This window comes from Cheilinus undulatus, linkage group 8, assembly GCF_018320785.1.
Source record: "Cheilinus undulatus linkage group 8, ASM1832078v1, whole genome shotgun sequence".
Classification (NCBI taxonomy): Eukaryota; Metazoa; Chordata; class Actinopteri; order Labriformes; family Labridae; genus Cheilinus; species Cheilinus undulatus.
In genome coordinates, this window is record NC_054872.1 from 28,790,326 (window position 1) to 28,809,858 (window position 19,533).

The following is a 19,533-nucleotide window of genomic DNA, read 5'->3' on the forward strand; positions in this document are numbered from 1 at the left end:
TAAGCTACATATCTAAAGGTATTTTTTAGGAACAGTGCAGTCTTAAGTGAATACTGTTTGTTGTTGTTATTTGTTTTTGCCAATGCAATCCATGTCTTTTTTTTTAAGAGAGAATCAACTTTTGATCGATGTTTTACTAACTATGGTTACCATAATAAGCCAGATATATATCATAGTTAAAGTATTATAATGGATACATCATGCATTGTAGAAGGATAAACTTATTGCACTTATTGCTTATTGATTTCCATGAAGCCCTATAGGAAATAATAACTTTAGACACCCCTTCTGCATTGCACATTAATGTATACTTAATAGTTAAATACACTTCAATGTGTCCATTTTAGTTTAAACACACTTACTTGTATGTTTGTTTAGGTCTAAAATGAGAGCTTGCCAGTGTCCCTGATGAAACAATTAAAAAGAGTGACATATAAAATATGAAGAAACATCTTAAAGAAGGTATTTTCACCTCAGAGGAAGATAAACACCGTTTTAGATGATTTTCTGGCAGGTACTCAAAAAGCTCTTACATAGAAAATCTCTTAAACTGAAGAGCAAAAAAATAACCCCATCAGGTATTTCTGGTTAAACACAATGCCCCTTTTTGATCTCTCAGTTTACATCTTAATGAAAAACTTCAGTAATTATCCAGCTTGTACAGGCTTGAAAGCTCGTGGTAGCACTTGAGGTATATACAGAAAGTATCATGTTACCTCACGTAGCTGAGCCTGGCGTGGTGGTGGAACAAGTTCTGATCAAAACAGTGTAGACGGCTACATACAGAAAAAAAGTGTGTTGCTTTAAGCCTGTGAACAATGACCCTCCCAGTCACTGCTGAGATTTATTTCAGGGACAGACAAACGCAACAGAGATCACCCTAAATGAGAGTTTTGAAATTCAAGATTGGATTTTGCAGACTCTTTCTTAGCTTTGGTGATGAGATGGTGTCACAAGTACTTGCTATAGCTTTTCCACTTTAGCTTCAGCTCTCCGTGTTTCCATGAGTACCCCTGTATCTCCTGAAGCTGCCTCAGAGCCAGGGTAGTTGTTTGGAAGCCACAGAGAGAGAGAGAGAAACAGATGGTTAATGGAGAAGATCTGCTGTGGTTTGATGCCAGGTGTGCTGACCTCCTCCTCATCCTGCTGGCAGAGTTTAGTTGTGTGATGTGCTGTGTTTGTGCACATGTATGACTGTGTGTCATTGGTTTGTGTCTCCTTCATTCAGTGCGATACTTTTCTTTCAAGGATATGGTTGCTGTTGATGAAGCTAGGCTAGGAAAACCGCTCAGTTGGCCCGTAATGTATTAAAGCTGCTCAAAAGAAGGTCAAAGCTTTCAGAATAAACTCTGTTACATTTTAAAGAGTAAGCACTGTAGACTTTATTAAACATAGACATGGTCTCACTGATGTCATCCATTAGTTTTTGGAAAAGAATTATGAAGCTAAACAATGGCACCCCCCATTTTAGAAATGCAAGAATGTTTGGAAGCAAAAGAGGTGGAGCTGAAACAGCCTTAGTTAATATCTTGATTGCTGAAGCTCCCATCTAGCTCATTCAGCTCTGCATTTTGCTAGCATATTAACAGGTCAACTGAGGTATGGGAGCATAAGCATCACTGTGCCGCGTTGACTTTGATCCTGTACTTCTCTTGCCCCCTGATGGCCATTGTCGTGGCCTGCATCAGGTCCATTCCCCATCTCTCCAGGTATCCTCTTAGCTGCCCCTTCCACGATGCACACCTGGCATACCCAGTATGCGGTGAGCTAGATCAGGCCCTTGCAAGCGCACCAGGTGCCTGAAGAAGCGCATATGCCATTCCCGTATCTATCATCTGACCCTTCCCATCCTTGCTCTCCTGAGCACATCAGTGTTAGACACACGGTGTTACCAATGATACCCAAAGATGTGCAAAAGAGAAGTTGTCACAAAGGAGTCCACTCCGCACCTCTGGCAATCACTCAATAGGCAGGCCTCACAAGAGTATGGTGAAAGCATTAACTTTCCCATTAGGATGGCCAAAATAGGTGCTTTCATTTTTTATTAAAAAAAATCACTTGTACTTGTATCGTCTACCAGTAGGAAAGTTAGCTTTAGAGACGGAAGCAGTTGTTAAACCAGGTCCTAAACATGTTAACTCCTGCTGTAAAAATGACATTTCATTATAACGTGATCCCTTGGGGTTTTAAACTTCAAGCAGACACTGGAGGAACTGCCATTTTCTGCACTCATGTATCAGCTTCCACTTTCAGCACCAGAGGTTTCTGATGGTGCACACACACAACCACTCCGTATCTTGTCTTTATAACAACCTCCCTGGCAGGGCTGGGTTCCTCGGTATTTGTAGATTAGATTAGCCTTGCTGTACTTGTTTTGTAGTTAGTTCAAAATCAAATAGTGACACTTTTTGCTCTCATCACTTATTTTCTCTGTCCCCTCCTCCTGTCTTTATTTTCAAACAGCTACCTGCCTTCCTCGCCCAGTTTCTTCTGTTCCTTCTTACAGCTTAAAGTGTTAACTGTCATCTTTCCCTTCCTCACAGTTGGAGGTGCGTTTGTTCTTGGTACTTACACCATCCTTTTCCTGAAGCTGTACTCTTATAAAGATGTCAACCTGTGGTGCAGAGAGCTGAGCACCATCAAGGCTAAGAAGCTGGCCAGATCACTGTCTTGTAAGTCACAAACACGTGGATATTTTTTGTCTCAAGTGTAGAAAACAGATAATTTATGGTTTGCTCATTTTAAATTTTGTCTTCCTACTTTAGATAATCCTTTAGTCTTTTGCTCATGCTATTATAGTGACATCTAATGGAAAGTACTTGATAATACAGCTCTGAGATGAAATAAATGTGTGACAGTTCAGCAGCTGTCACAGTATACTGTGAAACCAATAATCAGCTAATCCAAATATTATTTATATTATTTATATAATGTCTCAATGTACCTTTGCATTTCTGTATTATTTATGCCAACAGGCCCCTCAGCACAGCACCTCAGTGGAGGTAAAGTGTGTTATCCTGGCAATCTCACCATCCGAGGTACTGAAACACCATTATACTCTGAAACCTAATTAATCAAGTTATCACACTATCTCTTTTAATGTGTTGAATTCTGTCAAACTATCACTCCTCTCCCTCCCTGCAGACATGTACTACTTTGTCTTTGCACCCACTCTCTGCTACGAACTCAACTTCCCTCGCTCTCCTAAGATCCGAATGAGCTTCCTGCTGAGGAGGCTGTTTGAGATGGTGAGGGGAAAATCTCATGAGTATTAGGCAGCAAAAAAAAAAATCTTTCTAGAGCTGTGTGCTTTATCCATAAAGAGGCATCCCTTTCTTTTATGTCATTTCTCCAAGTGCATAGGAGTGTTGTCTTTAAGTCTTCTTGGTTTCGCTTTCATATTTTAACAAGCATCTCATTAAAATAACTCAAGAGCATGTGCATGAGCACAGCTGAAGAGCTTAATGCTTTTGCATGACCATGAAGATGATGATGTTTAAGTTTAGGGTAATTTTTCTTGTTAAGTGAGATTACTGGCTCTTACTTTTGGAGTTTGATCATTAGCTGTTATGGTTGTATTTTCCGACACCTTTAAAAGTTTAGTGTTTTTTTCTTGTAATAATTGCCACACATCCAAAAATGATAAAGAAGTACTTGCAATTTAATTCTGTGAGACCTTGTCTCTTTCTAAATTGCTTTGTCTCTTATTCCCCAGATGTTCTTCATACAGCTGTTAGTTGGTCTTACTCAGCAGGTACTTTTATCATAATGTGAACCTAAACTGATGTACTGAGCTGTGTTTATTTTGCTTCGTATTTAATAGAATATACAATTAAATCAAATAAAGCTGTGTATAATATTTGTGTTTCACAGCCCTGATTTTGGCTTAACAGATCGGTCTTCTTTCTCTCTTTTAGTGGATGATTCCCATAATTCAAAGCTCCATGAAGCCATTAAAGGTGAGGACAACAGAATGACAGGCTGAAAATGTACAAAACAACAAGGCATCATGGTCTTTAATATGTCTCTTTAATCTCTCCTCTGTAGGACATGGATCTGTCCAGGATGACTGAGAGACTTTTAAGATTAGCTGTAAGTCCAGAGTAGATGCAACACAGTCATACTACTTGTGGAAACTTTTCTGATATTTGTTGTCACACTTGTTGCAACTTGATGATTTCACCTCCCTCTGGACCAAACAGCCAGACCTTGGTTTAACCAAAAGAGGAGGTCTCAGTTTGTACCAAACTGAACCACAGTTCGGTTCATGCCCAGTGTGAAAGCATTATTTTGAAAGGTTCAGACCTTTAGTGACAGGAAATGCAACCAAAAAAGAGACCAAATGTCAGTAAGACATTTGGTCTGACAATGTTATGAGGGGCCAGCTGGAAAAAACTCATACAAATACGGAAACTTTACAGCTGTTTTGCGAGAGGATATTAAAGGATGAGCGAACAGTGCAACCTGAAGATGAAGTGGTGGCAGTATATGAAGGTGTGCTATGCTCAAAAAATGGTGCTTCCACAAAATCAGACCACTTATCTTCTCTCCAAGTCATCTTTGCCATGGAATGTAGGATTCACAATGTCATCTCCTTTCCTGTCTAGGACAATAGGGTTGTCATCCATGAGAAAGCTCATGAGGCGTATTCTGGCAAGCCTTGTGTTCTGCTCTTTAAGTTGGTGCTGTTTGTAGCAGTAAATCAATAATGACATGATGGAAATGGCTGAATCTGAATCTGGACAATCACCTGACTTGGCAAGGTTGCTACAGTCATCATGTCTTTTATAGGTCTTAAATATATTTAATAACTTTATGGAAGAACACCCTATGTCTCCATATGATAACATGCAGAACACTGGTGGGGAACCAGTTTCAGCATTTCTACAAGGCTTCTACCTCTCACAGTCATATATTTCTCTCCATTTGTCAAACCCTCCGACAGGTTCCTAATCACCTGCTGTGGCTCATGTTTTTTTACTGGTTCTTCCATTCATCGATGAACTTTACAGCTGAGCTGCTGCGCTTTGGAGACCGACAGTTCTACAGGGACTGGTGGTACGTATTTTTCTGATGATGGATCTAATGAGCTGTTTTTCATTGTCTGCATGGTTTTCAAGATTACACATTACATGTTTGTAAATTTTTATATCTGTCTTTAGGACTCACTTTTTGGGTGGCTTTTTTCTTTTAATTGTTTATTTAAGTAATCATACCTGTAAAGAAATGTTTTTTTTGCTTAACAGTTATTTGGACTCATTTGTCCAGTTAAGGGAATAAATTAAACAGGTTTTTCTGTGTGTTCTGTTATTGTTCTGTGTTAATAAATTCATCTTTTAAATCGGTGCATTTTAGTAAGGTATTTCCTCCTCTCTTGCCTGATAATAAAACATTTTTTTTATTTGCATGAATATCAAGAAACTGGCTTTAATCCATTATAAATACCTTGAAATCTCTCTGTTATTCGTTCTTCATTCAGGAACTCAGAGACAGTGACATATTTCTGGCAGAACTGGAACATCCCTGTACACAAGTGGTGTCTGCGGTGAGTTATTCAAACACCAACACGGTGAGAGGGAGCAATGAAATTTATAGAAGTGAACAAGGCTTAACAAGGCACACCAATGTATTTCGGGAAATTGATTCTTCTGCCTGAGTAAGTGGTAGTAATAAATACAGCGCCTGCAGCCAGTTATTCAGTAACACAGAGGCAAGTGCAAACCCAGAGAGGTTTTATTCAACAAGACAGAATAAATGAAATGCCATTTAAGGGTTTAAAGCCTGTTTCCTTTGTATTTCTGTCAGGTAGGGAGACTTCAAGCACATAAGGGAGTTTTTAGCATATGGTTAGAAAAACAGATTTAAAGGCAGAATTTAAAAAACAACAACAAAAGTTTTATCTTTCAAATGCTGTTTTACTGACTTTGTTTTTTGACACCCATTTCATTTGTTTTTTCCTCTAATATGCAGCCACTTCTACAAGCCACTGCTAAGAAGGGGATTCAGTAAAATAGTCAGCCAATCAGCTGTCTTCTTCTTGTCAGCTTTCTTTCATGAGGTAAGAGATGAAACAGACTAGTCCATCCTTGGTCTACTATTTCATCAAAACTCTTTCCTGCAAATGCCCTTATTCAAACCATTTTTTTCTTCAAAATAATTATGAATAAACATACTTTGATTCATATGAGTAATTATTAAAAATGTTTTGTCTCTGTTTCTGCAACAGTACCTGGTGAGTGTTCCTCTCAGGATGTTCAGACTTTGGGCCTTCATGGGCATGATGGCACAGGTGAGACTCTACTACCCTGACATGCCAGATGGTATTTTTTTTAACATATGCATGGCATGGACTATCTTTTGCATTCATTTGGGCAGCAGCCCATACACAGTGTTTTGAGAAGGGCATGTCCTTCCAAAAAAAGTTCAGAGGGTTATTAGACAAACATTCTGTCTGTCATATTCATTTCGAGCCAATTAGAGTAACAAAACAGATGACACCCTGAAGACTACACTATATAATGCAAACTTGACAGGCAGCCATTATTGTTGTTCAATATTAGTGGAGCCAGATGGTAAATCAGACTCTTACTCAAGCTGTTCTGGAGAAGAGCAAAAACATTTTTTCCCCTAGGAAGACTTGTCTTTGCTCTTCTTTTAATAAAGAAATTATGTTCAGTTGTGAAAAACTGCTACTTTTAGCTGCATCTGTGCTAATCCCTTCACCAACAGTCATTATTTACCGGCTTGCAGTGCAACTAACCCCCACCTGTAGCTCCAGCCTCTTTCCCCTTAAATGACCCTGATCGGTCCAGTCATTCTCTGACAAAGACAGGCTTTTCAGCTCAAAACTTTGCAAGATGGATCCACTTGATGGCAGACATGGAATATGTTTCTTAATCCAGAGAAGTTCATAGTTCTTTTTGTTCTAACATGATGTGTCTTGTCACAGCAGCTGCCATGACAGCGATGCGACAAGACACATTATGTTTTTTGTTGCCATGGAAATGTTGGATATTATATCAAAGACTGTAATGTAAGATTGTGCCACTGCAAGCTGTATATCATTCATGTTTTGTGCTGAACTTGTGATTGACCATGATTATTCTCTGCCATCGACTGTGCAATCTACTGCTCAAGCTCCTTCTGTAACGTGGAACTCCACCACCCCCTTTACATTGTTGTCCCATTATACATTTCAAAGTAGATCCATGCCCCTTGACTCCACTCACCTCTGTTGTTTTTTTTTTTTGTTGTTGTTACTAAACAGTAAACCACCATTTAAGTCAGGACCAGTTTTTAAGAAACACAAATGATTTGCGGTTATAAATATTTCTCTTTATTATTATAAATTTCCAGTTTTTGCTGTAATTTATATTTAGCAGTGTGGCTGCTCTGGGATCCCCCTGCCCTCCACAACCGTTTGCGGGAAGCATTAGGAAGCAGCAGGAACAGCACACGTTCCTGCCTTTCCTGTGCCTACAAGGAAAGCCTGAGACAGGCAGAGAACGAGCAAAAACCCAGAGCAGAGCAGGCATCAGTGAGAACAGAATGACACTGAATAAATCAGAAGCAGAATAAAGGAGGAGCTGGGGAGGAGGAGTGTTGTAAATAGCTGCTTGCAGAGGAAGCACCAAAGAGAGCTAAGATTAAGTATGGTAACCTGAATGCAATTAACCACTAGCTTGTTTAGAGGTGAATCAGTTGGCTGTCAGCTGATGAAGGCCTGCGTGAAGCCAGCAGTTCTCAATTTAATGGCAGCGATTGACTTCATGACCTGCGTGAACTGCTACTATATGCTCAATTTATATATGAGGGAGAAAAGTTGTGAAAAGTGACCTCCCTGGTTTGCCCTGAGTCATGCACAAAAGCCATCAAGATCACTCACTGTGTTCACTTTTAACAACTTTTCTCTCTCATCATTTGAAGTTCATCCATGAAACAAAAATGGTGGTTTAGTGTTTTTTGAACAAGGCATCATGTTTTATTGTATCGATTCCAGTTTAAAACAAGAAGTAAGCAGTGAAGGTGATCAGAACTTAGCAGCGTCTCGCTACTCATCATCTTCTGTTATTGTTTTGATGAAGAGCCCCCTGATGGCGGATTTTTCATGCTGTGCCTTTAAAGCCATTAAAACATGTTTGGCCTTAGTTCCAGTAATAGTTTGAAAAGTTCATTGGCCAAACAAATTATGTATCACAGAGAATGTATCTGAAAATGTGTATCATAAAAGCCTTTTGGGCTTTAATGGCATCATAATTTTATTCATTAATTTATTCAAAGTTTGATAACAAATTATTTAAGACTGTGTGAGCCACACAGTCACAAATTAGTTAATATGTGTGATTAATTTATTGATGTTTTACTCATCAGCTTCCATTAGCCTGGTTTGTTGGTACCTTCCTGCGTGGTAACTATGGCAACGCTGCAGTGTGGATCTCACTCATCATTGGTCAGCCTTTCGCCGTCCTGATGTACGTCCACGACTACTACGTCCTGAATTACACACAGGAGACTGACTGATACACATGCACAGCTTTCTCTGGATTGTCCTGAGGTTTTTGTTGGGCTCACTGGTACATTAATATAAACAAAAAAGTTCAGTAGCATCCAGGAGTTAAAGGCAATGAGCTTTTTATGTAAGGAGATCACATTCTGATTTTCCTGTTTATATTAGAAAAATCTCTTATTTTATCTGCCTGCAAGAAACATCCGGAAGCTAGAAAAAAAAAAAAATTTAAGTGTAGAAAAAATGTTTTTAAACTGTTTCAATATAAAGAGGAAGGTTTCACTTCTTTGTTTAGTGATGTTATATCATGCGGCTTCTTACTCAGGAGACTTTTCTTCCAGTTTCTATTGAAAATGTTTAACGACCAGTTTGACCTGAAATTTTTCCACTGAGAGGATACACAACTGTTTGTGGTACTTTGATAATTTTCCAGTTAAAGTTGTATTCCTTTCCAGCTGTTTCTTTAAAGACATGTAAAGCTGATTGAAGTTCTTTTGTTGAAGTTGTGTCACACAGTATTGATCCTCTGTTATTTTTTCTTCCTTTTTTCCAAGGCAGCCTCAATGTTTCCTCTTTTACTGTAAAGTTGAACACCACTAGCAAACATGAATGTATTCCAGGTAGGATTTCACTGTTAAAGTGCAGTTTTTTAAATTTGTATCATGTTTTATAGTGCTAGTAATGCTAGCTGCATTGCAGTATGTTAGTAGCAGTATGTTTTTTAACTGAGGTGCCATTGCAGAACAAACAATCACTTAAAGCAGGCTATGTAAAAGTCACTGAATTGGTGTTTTTTATTTGTCATGATACTCTTAGTTGGTCTGCCCCAGGGTGATGTTGTCTGATTAATTTTGAAATTTGTATTGATAAAAAACATTTCCAGAGGGGTATTCCATGAAAGTGGATAAAGGGTTAAGCCTGTCTTACTTCGGTTAGTCTGGCTTATTTTAGTAGGAGTTTCATTCCATCAACGTGGCAAGCTGGAGGCTCAGCTGGGTAACCATGGTTACTTAAGACTTCAGAACTATCCTGCTCTGGAGCAGATTAATTGTCCAGCTAAGTCTAGCTGTGCTTCAAAAAATGTCTGACGGACTGAAACTGATACACCACATGTGGTTCTGCCGAGCGTATTGTTGCCTTTGTTTACATATTTAATTCATTCAGGCTTCAAATTCCAGCAATACATTTTAACCGTGACAGTGTTTTTACATGGATCTCGAAAAACAGATTGTAAGGTTTTCCAGAATAAAACTTCGTATTTCTCAGGTTTACTGTAGTTTCAAAGACTGATTAAAAAAATAGATTTGGCTATGTGTCAGTATCACCATAAACTTTCAAACGGGATTTCTAAAAGAAGGAGCCTAGATTTTACATTACACTAATACTTATTTTGATAAGTTATCCTAAGTTTTACAGCCTATGGTTTTTAAGTTATAGCACTTTCTGCAAATAGCCTAATGTATAAGAAATTTACAACAAAGCTTCTGTCTAACCTGTCATGGATGTAAAATGGCATCAAAGCATTTTTATTGCATAATGATTATAAAATCTATTTTTTACAAAATATCTTTGTCACAGTTTATTTAGATATAGTTTAGTTTATCTAAAACACTTTTATATTCATGAAAATCGTAACAAAAAAAAACTGTATTTCTGCCAGCTGGATCATCCTGTCATACTACTGTGATTACTTACAGAGATAAAAAAGTGAAGAGCGAGTGAAGGTCAATTCATTTTGAGCATATGACTGATACTATTAATCTTACAGATATTACTACAATAGTCATGATCACTACCTAGTTACCCAAATGTACACTTTGTTAAAATAATCAAGCAAACTATATAGTATTGCAAGCTGTGATGAGGAATGTCTCAGGGACCAATCTTGATAGTTTAACAAGCACTTGTGTTGTAAGCATGAGCAATTGTTTTCTTTTTTTAAATCATGTTCCACTAAAGAGAGACGCATACAGACACTTTAGTCTGCAGCAATGACTCCCTCACACATGGTGTCACACTTTGTAAAACATTTCCCACTAAAACATGAACAAACAAACAACACATGCATAATTATCAACTAGCAATGCAACATTAACATAAAAGAACTGTTAAGTAACATTCTATCTCACAAAGCAATCCCAGAAGTTCCTGCTCCAGGTGACTGCTGGATCGCCACAATAGCATTATATAAATGCCTTTAATCCACTGACATTTCTTGATACTAAGATCCTCTTTGATTTGTTAATGTAGATAATGTCACCTTTTTTTGGTCAAAACTTGTTCAGTTTCCTCCTAAAACTCTTAAATATACAATTTTTCACATTTAGTATCCTCTTTTCAACTATCGATTGATTTGGGCTCCATAATCATCCCATGCACGAGCACACATGCTGGTTGTTTAAGTCAGACTGGAGTTAGCTGTGCCTGGATGCAGCTGAGTCACGTTTGTGGAACAAGTTGAGGCTTACATGGAAGTTGTAGCTAGTTCAAGTCAGGTTAATTTAGGAAAGCTCAGCCTTCATTAGCTACTTTGATGGAATACCCCCCAGAGTTTAACTTAGTCCTTGTTTTAATTTTAGTAAACATTATTCGTTTTCATTAAGGTACCATAAAACTTTGAATAAAAGCCCGCTGCAATATAAGGCTCAATCCACTAAAATGGCCTGACATTGCGGCATATTTTGACAAAAAAGCAGGCCTCACACCAAGGTTGTTATAGTTAACTACAACTAAAATGTATAAGTAATTTTAGTTAACTGAAACTAAATGAAAACTAAGCTGCAAAAAAAGAAAACGAAGGGAAACTCAATTCTGTGCTTATGAAACTAACTAAAATGAAATAAAATTAGAGGCAAAATCTCCTTAGTTTTAGTTTTTGACAGCACCATGCTAACTGACATGCACACCCAAGCCTGGAGTGGGTAAAACTGCTAGATTTGATTGAAGAAGACTTCACACAATGGTAATTTTACATCTTGAGCTGTATACAAACATTAAAACCGAATAAATAAAATGAAAAGTAGAGAGCCCAGCCCCAGATGCTCAAAACTAGAGTCAATAGCGACAGCAAAAAAAGCTGTTTGGCATTGGCAGAGAAGATTTGGCACATTTTTCATGGGCGCAACCCACATACTCAGCTCTGCTGCTTAACCACACAAATGCATGTTCCTTACAAATGTGGCACCATTTAAAAGGGTAATAAACAGGATTTCCAATGGTATAAGATTTGTTACCAAGAAGCATTGTTACAACAAAGAAATAATCTACCAACCACAAATTTCCTTTCTTTTTGTGCCAAGTTTAGAAAATAAAAACTAATGAAAAATCAAATACTATTATAACCTTGCCTCACGCATTAAGTTCCCATCAGCAGTAGTTGTTGACATCAACTGTAAACGGTTAATAATTCTACAGGTCTAAATAAACGGTTTTATATTCTTTCCAATCTTTCCTTTTGCCTGTGGCAAATAAAAGCAGGGACCTTCACTACTGAATTAAATAAAAGTCTAGTCAGTTGTAGTTACTGTGTGATTTGCAGCTGTACTCGGGTTTATGAATTATCAACAGGTATAGAGGGATCTCTTACCTACATTTAGGGAAGTGGGTCAAAAAACGTGGGTAAAAATAAGGGACAGTTCTGCTTATTGTCATGCTTGTTTAGGTATATGAGATGTTGTCAGTGGCAGGTGGCCAATATCACTCTTACCAGGAAGCGGAGAAGTTTACTTAATAAAATGTAAAACTTGTGTTCCAAATATTATAATACATAAATCTCTAATAAACTATATAAAAATGATGTAGTCAGGGATTTAAATGTGAAATGTGCAATAGATAAGTGTGTTTAATGCTACTTCCTGGTCATATGTGTCTGGCAGTATTCCATGTCATTGTTGTTCGTAGTGACTAGGTTACCTAGGTTCTATTGGCATATGTGCAGCATTTTTAACCAAACATTTAAAGCTGTGACAAAAGTTCTGAGTCTGTGTCAGAACATGTGTGCGTGTACGTTGTGTCTCCTGAAAAATCTTGACAATAAGGTGTGCCGTGTGTATTTTGTGAGGACAGAGCTTTGGGCCTGTATTTTGTCAGGCTGACAGGGAATTAAACAGCCAGAATGAGGCAAATCACATTGTTTCTGCAGACCTGTGTATGTGCCTGTGTGTACTGAGGATTAACACGTAGATGTGACAGGAGACATGGATTTGTCTTATAAAAGTCAAAATATAGTCAGCTTGCAGTAAAACTTTATTTAAACCTAATTTACACCACCAGTCAATTTATTATTGTAACATTTTTGGGGACAAAAAAGTGAAATTATATTGACCATGACTGACTTATAAAATCAATAACCTCCATCTGGGTGAATACTTTTTATAGGCACTGTACTGTTAATGCTAATTGTTTAGCTACTCTGCTATAATAAGAAGTTTTAGACACAGTATCTCTCAGCAGGGTCGATATCACAATTCATTATGAAATGCTGTCTATCTTTCCCAGGGGTCTTTTAAGTCTCATTGTGTGGTGGAGGCAGTGGGTAAGAAATGTATTTTTACTTGCATCTCAATAAGATGGATTTGTGCAATTATTTGTCCTAGCAATGGATTCCTCACATCTGTCCTCAAACTTTACTCATGTGCTAAAAATTGAGCTTTTGCTGCGGGACAGCTGTAATCCTCCATCTATCCTGCTCTAATTCCTGACAAATAAACCATCAAAGGACGAGGGAAGGGGAGAAGGAGGGGAGTAAAAAGTGCAGAAACATCACCATCTCATTCTCTGTCATCAATACCTAGAATGCTGCTGACACAAATTTCTCTGGTTTTCTTGGTTGGACTGAGACGCATTTATGCATCTCTCTACATCGTCCACACAGATGGCATGATATGAAATGAAATGATCTTTTTCTAAATTTTCCTAAGTCTTATTCTTTCACAGTTCCTTCTTTCTGTCCCTGTCCTGCACCTCCTCTCCGTGCTTGTCCTCAGTAACAGGTTGATCCATGGCTCTTCTCGTGACATCCGTTATTCCGGATCTTTCCACAGAATGCCGACAGGCCGTGAGTGATGATGATCCTCCAGGCAGGAAACCAGGAGAAGCAAACCTGTCTCATTCTGCAAGATAGATAAAGTGTAGGCCCAGATGCACGTCATAAAGACGTGGACTTACACGACTATCAGTCAGGCAAGTGTGATCTATATCTGCAGATGATCCACAAATCTATTGAACAGTATAAACAGGGAGTTTTAAAAAAGCCACAGTTCAAACACACCTTTGTTCTGACCCGGTTTCTCTCCCCAGACTAAATATACGCTCATTTATTACTAAACTTTTCCAGCAACAGGAAATAAACCTAACAAAAATGTCTTCAATTTGATGCCATGCATCTGAATATGTATAATGTAATCAACTTCTGGTGCATTTTCTGGGGGACAAAGCAAAATGTAAAGTCTGTAATCCATCTGATCCTATTCTTGCATTCACAATGCAATCTAATTCAACTTCACAGGAGTATTTACCTGTATTTTTTATATCTTGTATGAAATATTCAACTTCAATATTTGATTTCCCTCCTACAATTCATCAAAGACTGAGGAGGTTGAATGCAATCAGCTGAGACAGCTGATATCACCCTGAGAGAAGTGATTGTCTCCATTAGGATGATAATGTCTGTCTCAGTTTTTCCCCACTTCTAGTACAAACAAGTGTCAGGATGAAAAGAGCATCAAATTATTTGTTCAGCCTGATTACAGTTTGAGCTCAACAGAGTGAGATGAAAATGAGAGATGAGGTGAGATGTTTTCATGTTTCATAGCAGTCACTTTAGATAATTAAAAAATCATAATAATGTTTTTTGCTGTTTTCTTAATTACCCAAAGTTTTTAATTACACAAATGAAAATTACTGAGCAATTTTTTTTTCTTTTTAAATCCAGCAAATATCAGAGGGCTCTTTGCTTGTCTTGGTTGTATGATTCAGCCCCATTCATTACTCTTGTTCACATTTATCCTAAGAAACAGATTGAGGATGCTCTAATCCCTTTTGTTGAAGAGCTAAGACTAGTGGTACTGGTTTGCTATTTTACATCGTAAAGGTCAAGATTATGCAAGAAAAAAAATCCTGAAATAAAATTTCTAACTTAATACATATTATGGTGAATGCACTTATTTGTGTTTTACCGTTGTCCTTTCAGTCTATGTAATACTTTGTTGTGGTTTGAAGGACTTTTATGTGCAAGTAATGTCATACACAGTGTCACTTATTTAACATATCAGTGCTGCAGCTGGTGTGTGGATGTATTTGTGTGTTCATGCTGTAGCCTACATGGGCATTCATGTGCATGTCCCAACAGAATGTAAACACACACTGAGACTTCCTGTGTGAAGGCCAAACTGAGGGAAGAGACAGAGGGAGGGAAGCAGGGAGAGAGAGAGAGTCTAAAAATGATGCTATCAGGGAGAGAAAAAGAAGCAGAGAAGAAGAAGAAATACACGTCAAAAGAAAGATGTACAGACAGGAGCAGAAAGATATAAGGATGTTAAAGGAAACTCTGGAAAAAATCAACACACTAAGTAAATTAAAACAGGCTGACTAAGAGACAGAAATGACAAGGATGCCTCCCGATGCACAGATCCAGAGAGATCTGTTGACTGAACAGTGATCTGGAGAATCTAAAAGGAGACACAACAGATAGAAGAAAGGAAATTCTCACTGAATACTTGGTCATTCACGACAGAAAAACAACCGGAGCAAGTGGATATTCAAACGTGATCAGGTCAGTGAGTGCTGAAGCTTTGGAAAAGACCCAACATTCCAACAACACTTTCCAAGGATCTCGGGATTTGAACAGGTGCTAAATTGAACTTCAGACGTGGTTTTGACTCAGTTTTTAGTAAGTCTGATGTTTGTTCTTTCTTCATATAAAGTTGTTTATTGTGTTTGTTTTCAACTAGTACAATTTGTCTCACATCAAAACAGACTGTCCATTGTCGTAACTTACTTAAACTTTATTTAAAATTTGCATAAATTGCATTGTAGGTGTACGTAATGTGAACAATTGAAAAAGTTATTTTTGTTTCATTATATAATGTAATTAAATAGTGCCACGCAATGATTAAACATAAAAGCTTGTCAAAGCTTATATGCATGAAATATCCCTGTAAATCCATTCAAGCACAGGTACAAATACCACAATCTTCATTTTGCATTGCATGTTTTTTTTCTTTGAAGCTATAATTTGATGCAGAGCAGCGTGAGATCTGTATTCCAATATCCGACCCGTCTCTCTCACACAATCTTGAGCGTGCATGCACACAAACACACACACACACACACACACATATCGACTCTACCACCCAAACGGGGCTCCCACGCTGCTGGAATTTATTTGGACAGTGTTATTTGTGATCGGCCCCCGGGCCCTCTGCTCTCCGCTGTGGATCACTTTTCAGTCATTACATCAGCACACTCTTTGATGTCAGAAGAGGAAAAGCAACAATGAGAAAGCAACAGTGATGCATTGAAATTAGCCAATTATCTGTGCAGAATCGAACCTGAGGCTACATAAGTTTTATTCCAGTATTTCTGTTTAACTGGTTGCTGCAAAGACAGTGTGGTGATAGATGGCATCCAATAGCCTACTGCTGATGAATGAAAATCATTTGTTAATGAAACACATTGACTTATAAGAATTTCCATTTATTTTTAGATTGCAAGATAAACACCTAACAGCTCTGTGTTTGAATGTGCTACATGCTAACATATTTAAGTTTGGCCTATTAGGTTTTGATATCATAAACTTGTGCCTTCTATCTTTTTTTTTTCTGTGCCTTAACAGGAATCACTTGATCAATAGTCCAAAAACTTTGCTACCAGCTATGTTCCTTGGTTGGCTACATACTGACATAATTGAGATTAGCTACTTCTTAGCATGCTAACTTACCAACATGTGTGTGTCCCAAATTGCTTACTTCTGCACTAAATATTTAATATTTTGAGTGCATAAGTGTGGCAATTGCAATTACACTGAGAAGTACAGTCAAATGCAGTACACTACTAGCACACACAAAACCGTAGAACGCTTTACGCCCTCAATGACTGCCATATTGGCGATGCAGCAGCTATTGTACTGTAAGCTATCACACTTGCTAAGCATCTTCTTTCTTGCTAATGTGTTTTTAGCAACAGCAGCAGATTTCAATTGAGAAAACAGCATTTAAGGGAAAACATGTTGATTTTCTTTAAGTGCATAATGTTAATAGAAAATACAAGCTACATGAACCTATTTAGTGAGTGAAAATAGCTGTCACATTTTTATGATAATTGCCTAACATCTATTCAAAGTTTGCTGTTAACTAACCTGGTAGCTTGGAGTTAAACTGTTGTCCTCAGCTCTGTGTTTACACTGACAATATGGTACTTCATCATGTTGTTTCGTTTCACTCAGAGGCTGAAAGGCGTATTTGTAACCCTGCCGTCATGAAGGTTAAAAGAGAGCCCTGCCAGGGACTCTGTATGTAGCAATATGATGGTGGAGTTTGATCGCAAAAGTCCAACTGAAAGAGAACAAATGGAGTGGGAGAGGAGGGAAGGTGATACAGTTTGTTTTGGTCTTGGAGACAGGTGTATCATTTACTGGACACCTTGCTGAAAGTTGCATATAATTCCCATAGACTGTAGAAAGAATTGGACATTGGACGTCAGTTGTCTGCTTACAATAGGGGGACTCTTGAAGCCAATCCGTGGAGTCTTCCATATTGAAATCGCGGTCTCAACCAAACTTTGGATCAACCTAACGGCTCGCCCACTAAGCATGACTTCCTGTCAGCCTGCTAGCTAGCATCCGGTTGACAGAAACGGAGCCTCTGCCTGCTGAGCTATCTGTCAATCAAATGAGATGCACCAATCAGCTTTCATCCTAAATATAATCCAAACAATCGTGGTACAAAAAAATTCACCCCCCGTACAGTGGGAGCACAGTAAGACGATAGCTAATGAGACACGTTTGGTGTTTTGAACAAGTCTGTAAACCAGTTTATTTCTAGTGTCAAAACCGGCTGTTTAACAGGTGTCCAGATGGGACTTCCAGTGTTACTCCAGCCAGCCTCAAGTGGACACTCGCGGTATAGCAATTTTTTGCACTTCTGCATTGGCTTCATTTTTCAGGACCGCAGGTTGCCGCTTGATAATTCCTTTCATTTTTTTAACACTTCCAGTAAGACCAGCTTTGAAAATCCATCATTAAAAACACTCATTTTAAGTGCCTGTTTTTCCTGAACTGATGAAGTAAGCAGTTTAACACACAATTTCCTAAGAGCAATGTTCATAACACTGTTTAACACTGTTAATGATGATAAACTAGCTCCAGTAAGCTGGACATTATCAGGGGGATGTTACTGTGAAAACAGCCATTTATTTCCTTCAGTGGCCTTAATGTGCTGAGACTGGGCCGCTCTTGTTAAAGTTGAATCACATTATTAACGCCTCACCCTCAGCTGAGCATGTTGTTCTCTTTGGCCTTTCTTCATCAGCTGAATGATTATTTTGCTGAGAGATTAGTTATGAGCAGTGAGACAACACAACATAAACTGCTGGGCTGAGGGAGGATAAAGATGAGCTATTGAACTACACTTGTCATGGAAGGAGATGGTGAAATGATCACTTCAAGCCAATTTTGAGGTTACACCCACTGAGAGTCATCACTGTAATTATAATGTATCCCTATTTTACTGGGCAGATTTTAAAAAGCAGTAATTTCTCATGTGTTTGACTCCAAATAAGGCTTTTGGATCTACTGTTTTACTTTTTGACTCTCTCACTTGCAGGGTAAGTCTGAAGGTTAACTTGGTAGATCGAAAAAGAAAACCTAGCAGAGACCTCAGTAGACAAAAACACACAACAACTATGTTAAAGCTCCTGTAAAGAACTTCCTGTCACAGTGATTTTTGGCACCCCTTGTAGAGGTTGTATCCTTTATCTCCTTCTGGCCTTGTCCTGTACAATTGTAAGAACTATTTAAATAAAAACCTTGTCATTGTGGTTTTAACGGGCAAATATATATCCCTCACTATCAGTCTTTGGCATGGAAAATGTATCAAAACAGCTGTTAACCACTTTTTCTGACACCTACCCTTTGGCCGGGATTTCACACATAAATAATAACTTTATAGAAGAAGTCCATCTGCTCTTAGAAGCTTTTTTCTCTTACAAATAGACTATACTTCAGTTTTAATTTCACTGTGCTTTATAACCAAGTAAAAATTCCACAAAAATCTAATCAAATCAAACTTTATTTATATAGCACATTTCATACACATTGCAACACAATGTGCTTCACAGTCAAGAACAAGTGATCACAACAATCACTGTACTGCAAATTGAGAACACAGTATACAACTTTTGAGCAGAAGTAAAACTCAACATGACCAAAATTATCCACACAGATTAGATCACACAGCATGCTCACAAACATACACACTGGAAGCAGGCAATGAAATCTAACCATTAACTGATGCAAAAAGTAAAAATTTCAACCTGCTTTTTAAATTATTTTTACATTGAAGCCCCTCTCACAGGAGCTTTAAATAGTAGCATTGTTTCTCAGCTTAAAAAAAAACAGGCAGAGCTATGTATAATCACACAAAAGTATGCACTGTCTCTTTCTTATTCCTAAAATACACCTTCACCCTATTTTAATAGTATCATAATTATAGGTGTCCTTCATGGACCCTAAAGGCTCTGTCTTAATACGGCCATTGGCCATTTAATGATCTGTGTTAACTGACAAGGAAACACCTATAAAGAAAAAAGCAGCAAGCGTATATTCCACTGAGTCATTCGCTGTATTAGATATAACACTGCAGTCAATGACTGCCCTCTGCTGTCTAGAATAGTCACACCTTGTAGATGGAGCCACTTCAAATCTGCATATTTTTTATCATACATGAAAAATAAGTGACTGCATGTTCACCTCCTTATGTCAGTATTTAGTAGATGCTCCTTTGGCTGCAATCACAGCACTGAGTCTGTGT

At 38.0% G+C, this 19,533-nt stretch overlaps 1 protein-coding gene across 1 annotated transcript in view; it reads left to right on the top strand.

Annotated features, from left to right (window-relative positions):
- Window positions 1-9,427, top strand: part of dgat1b (diacylglycerol O-acyltransferase 1b) — a 29,103-nt gene extending 19,676 nt beyond the window's left edge. Inside the window, exons 7-17 of the mRNA XM_041794092.1 lie at window positions 2,544-2,672; window positions 2,976-3,038; window positions 3,145-3,248; window positions 3,716-3,754; window positions 3,918-3,959; window positions 4,048-4,092; window positions 4,946-5,058; window positions 5,480-5,545; window positions 5,971-6,058; window positions 6,227-6,289; window positions 8,371-9,427. Coding sequence (XP_041650026.1) covers window positions 2,544-2,672; window positions 2,976-3,038; window positions 3,145-3,248; window positions 3,716-3,754; window positions 3,918-3,959; window positions 4,048-4,092; window positions 4,946-5,058; window positions 5,480-5,545; window positions 5,971-6,058; window positions 6,227-6,289; window positions 8,371-8,520 — 902 coding nt within the window. The 3' untranslated portion in view covers window positions 8,521-9,427. The remainder of the gene's footprint in view (window positions 1-2,543; window positions 2,673-2,975; window positions 3,039-3,144; window positions 3,249-3,715; window positions 3,755-3,917; window positions 3,960-4,047; window positions 4,093-4,945; window positions 5,059-5,479; window positions 5,546-5,970; window positions 6,059-6,226; window positions 6,290-8,370) is intronic.
- Window positions 9,428-19,533: the final 10,106 nt, after the last annotated feature.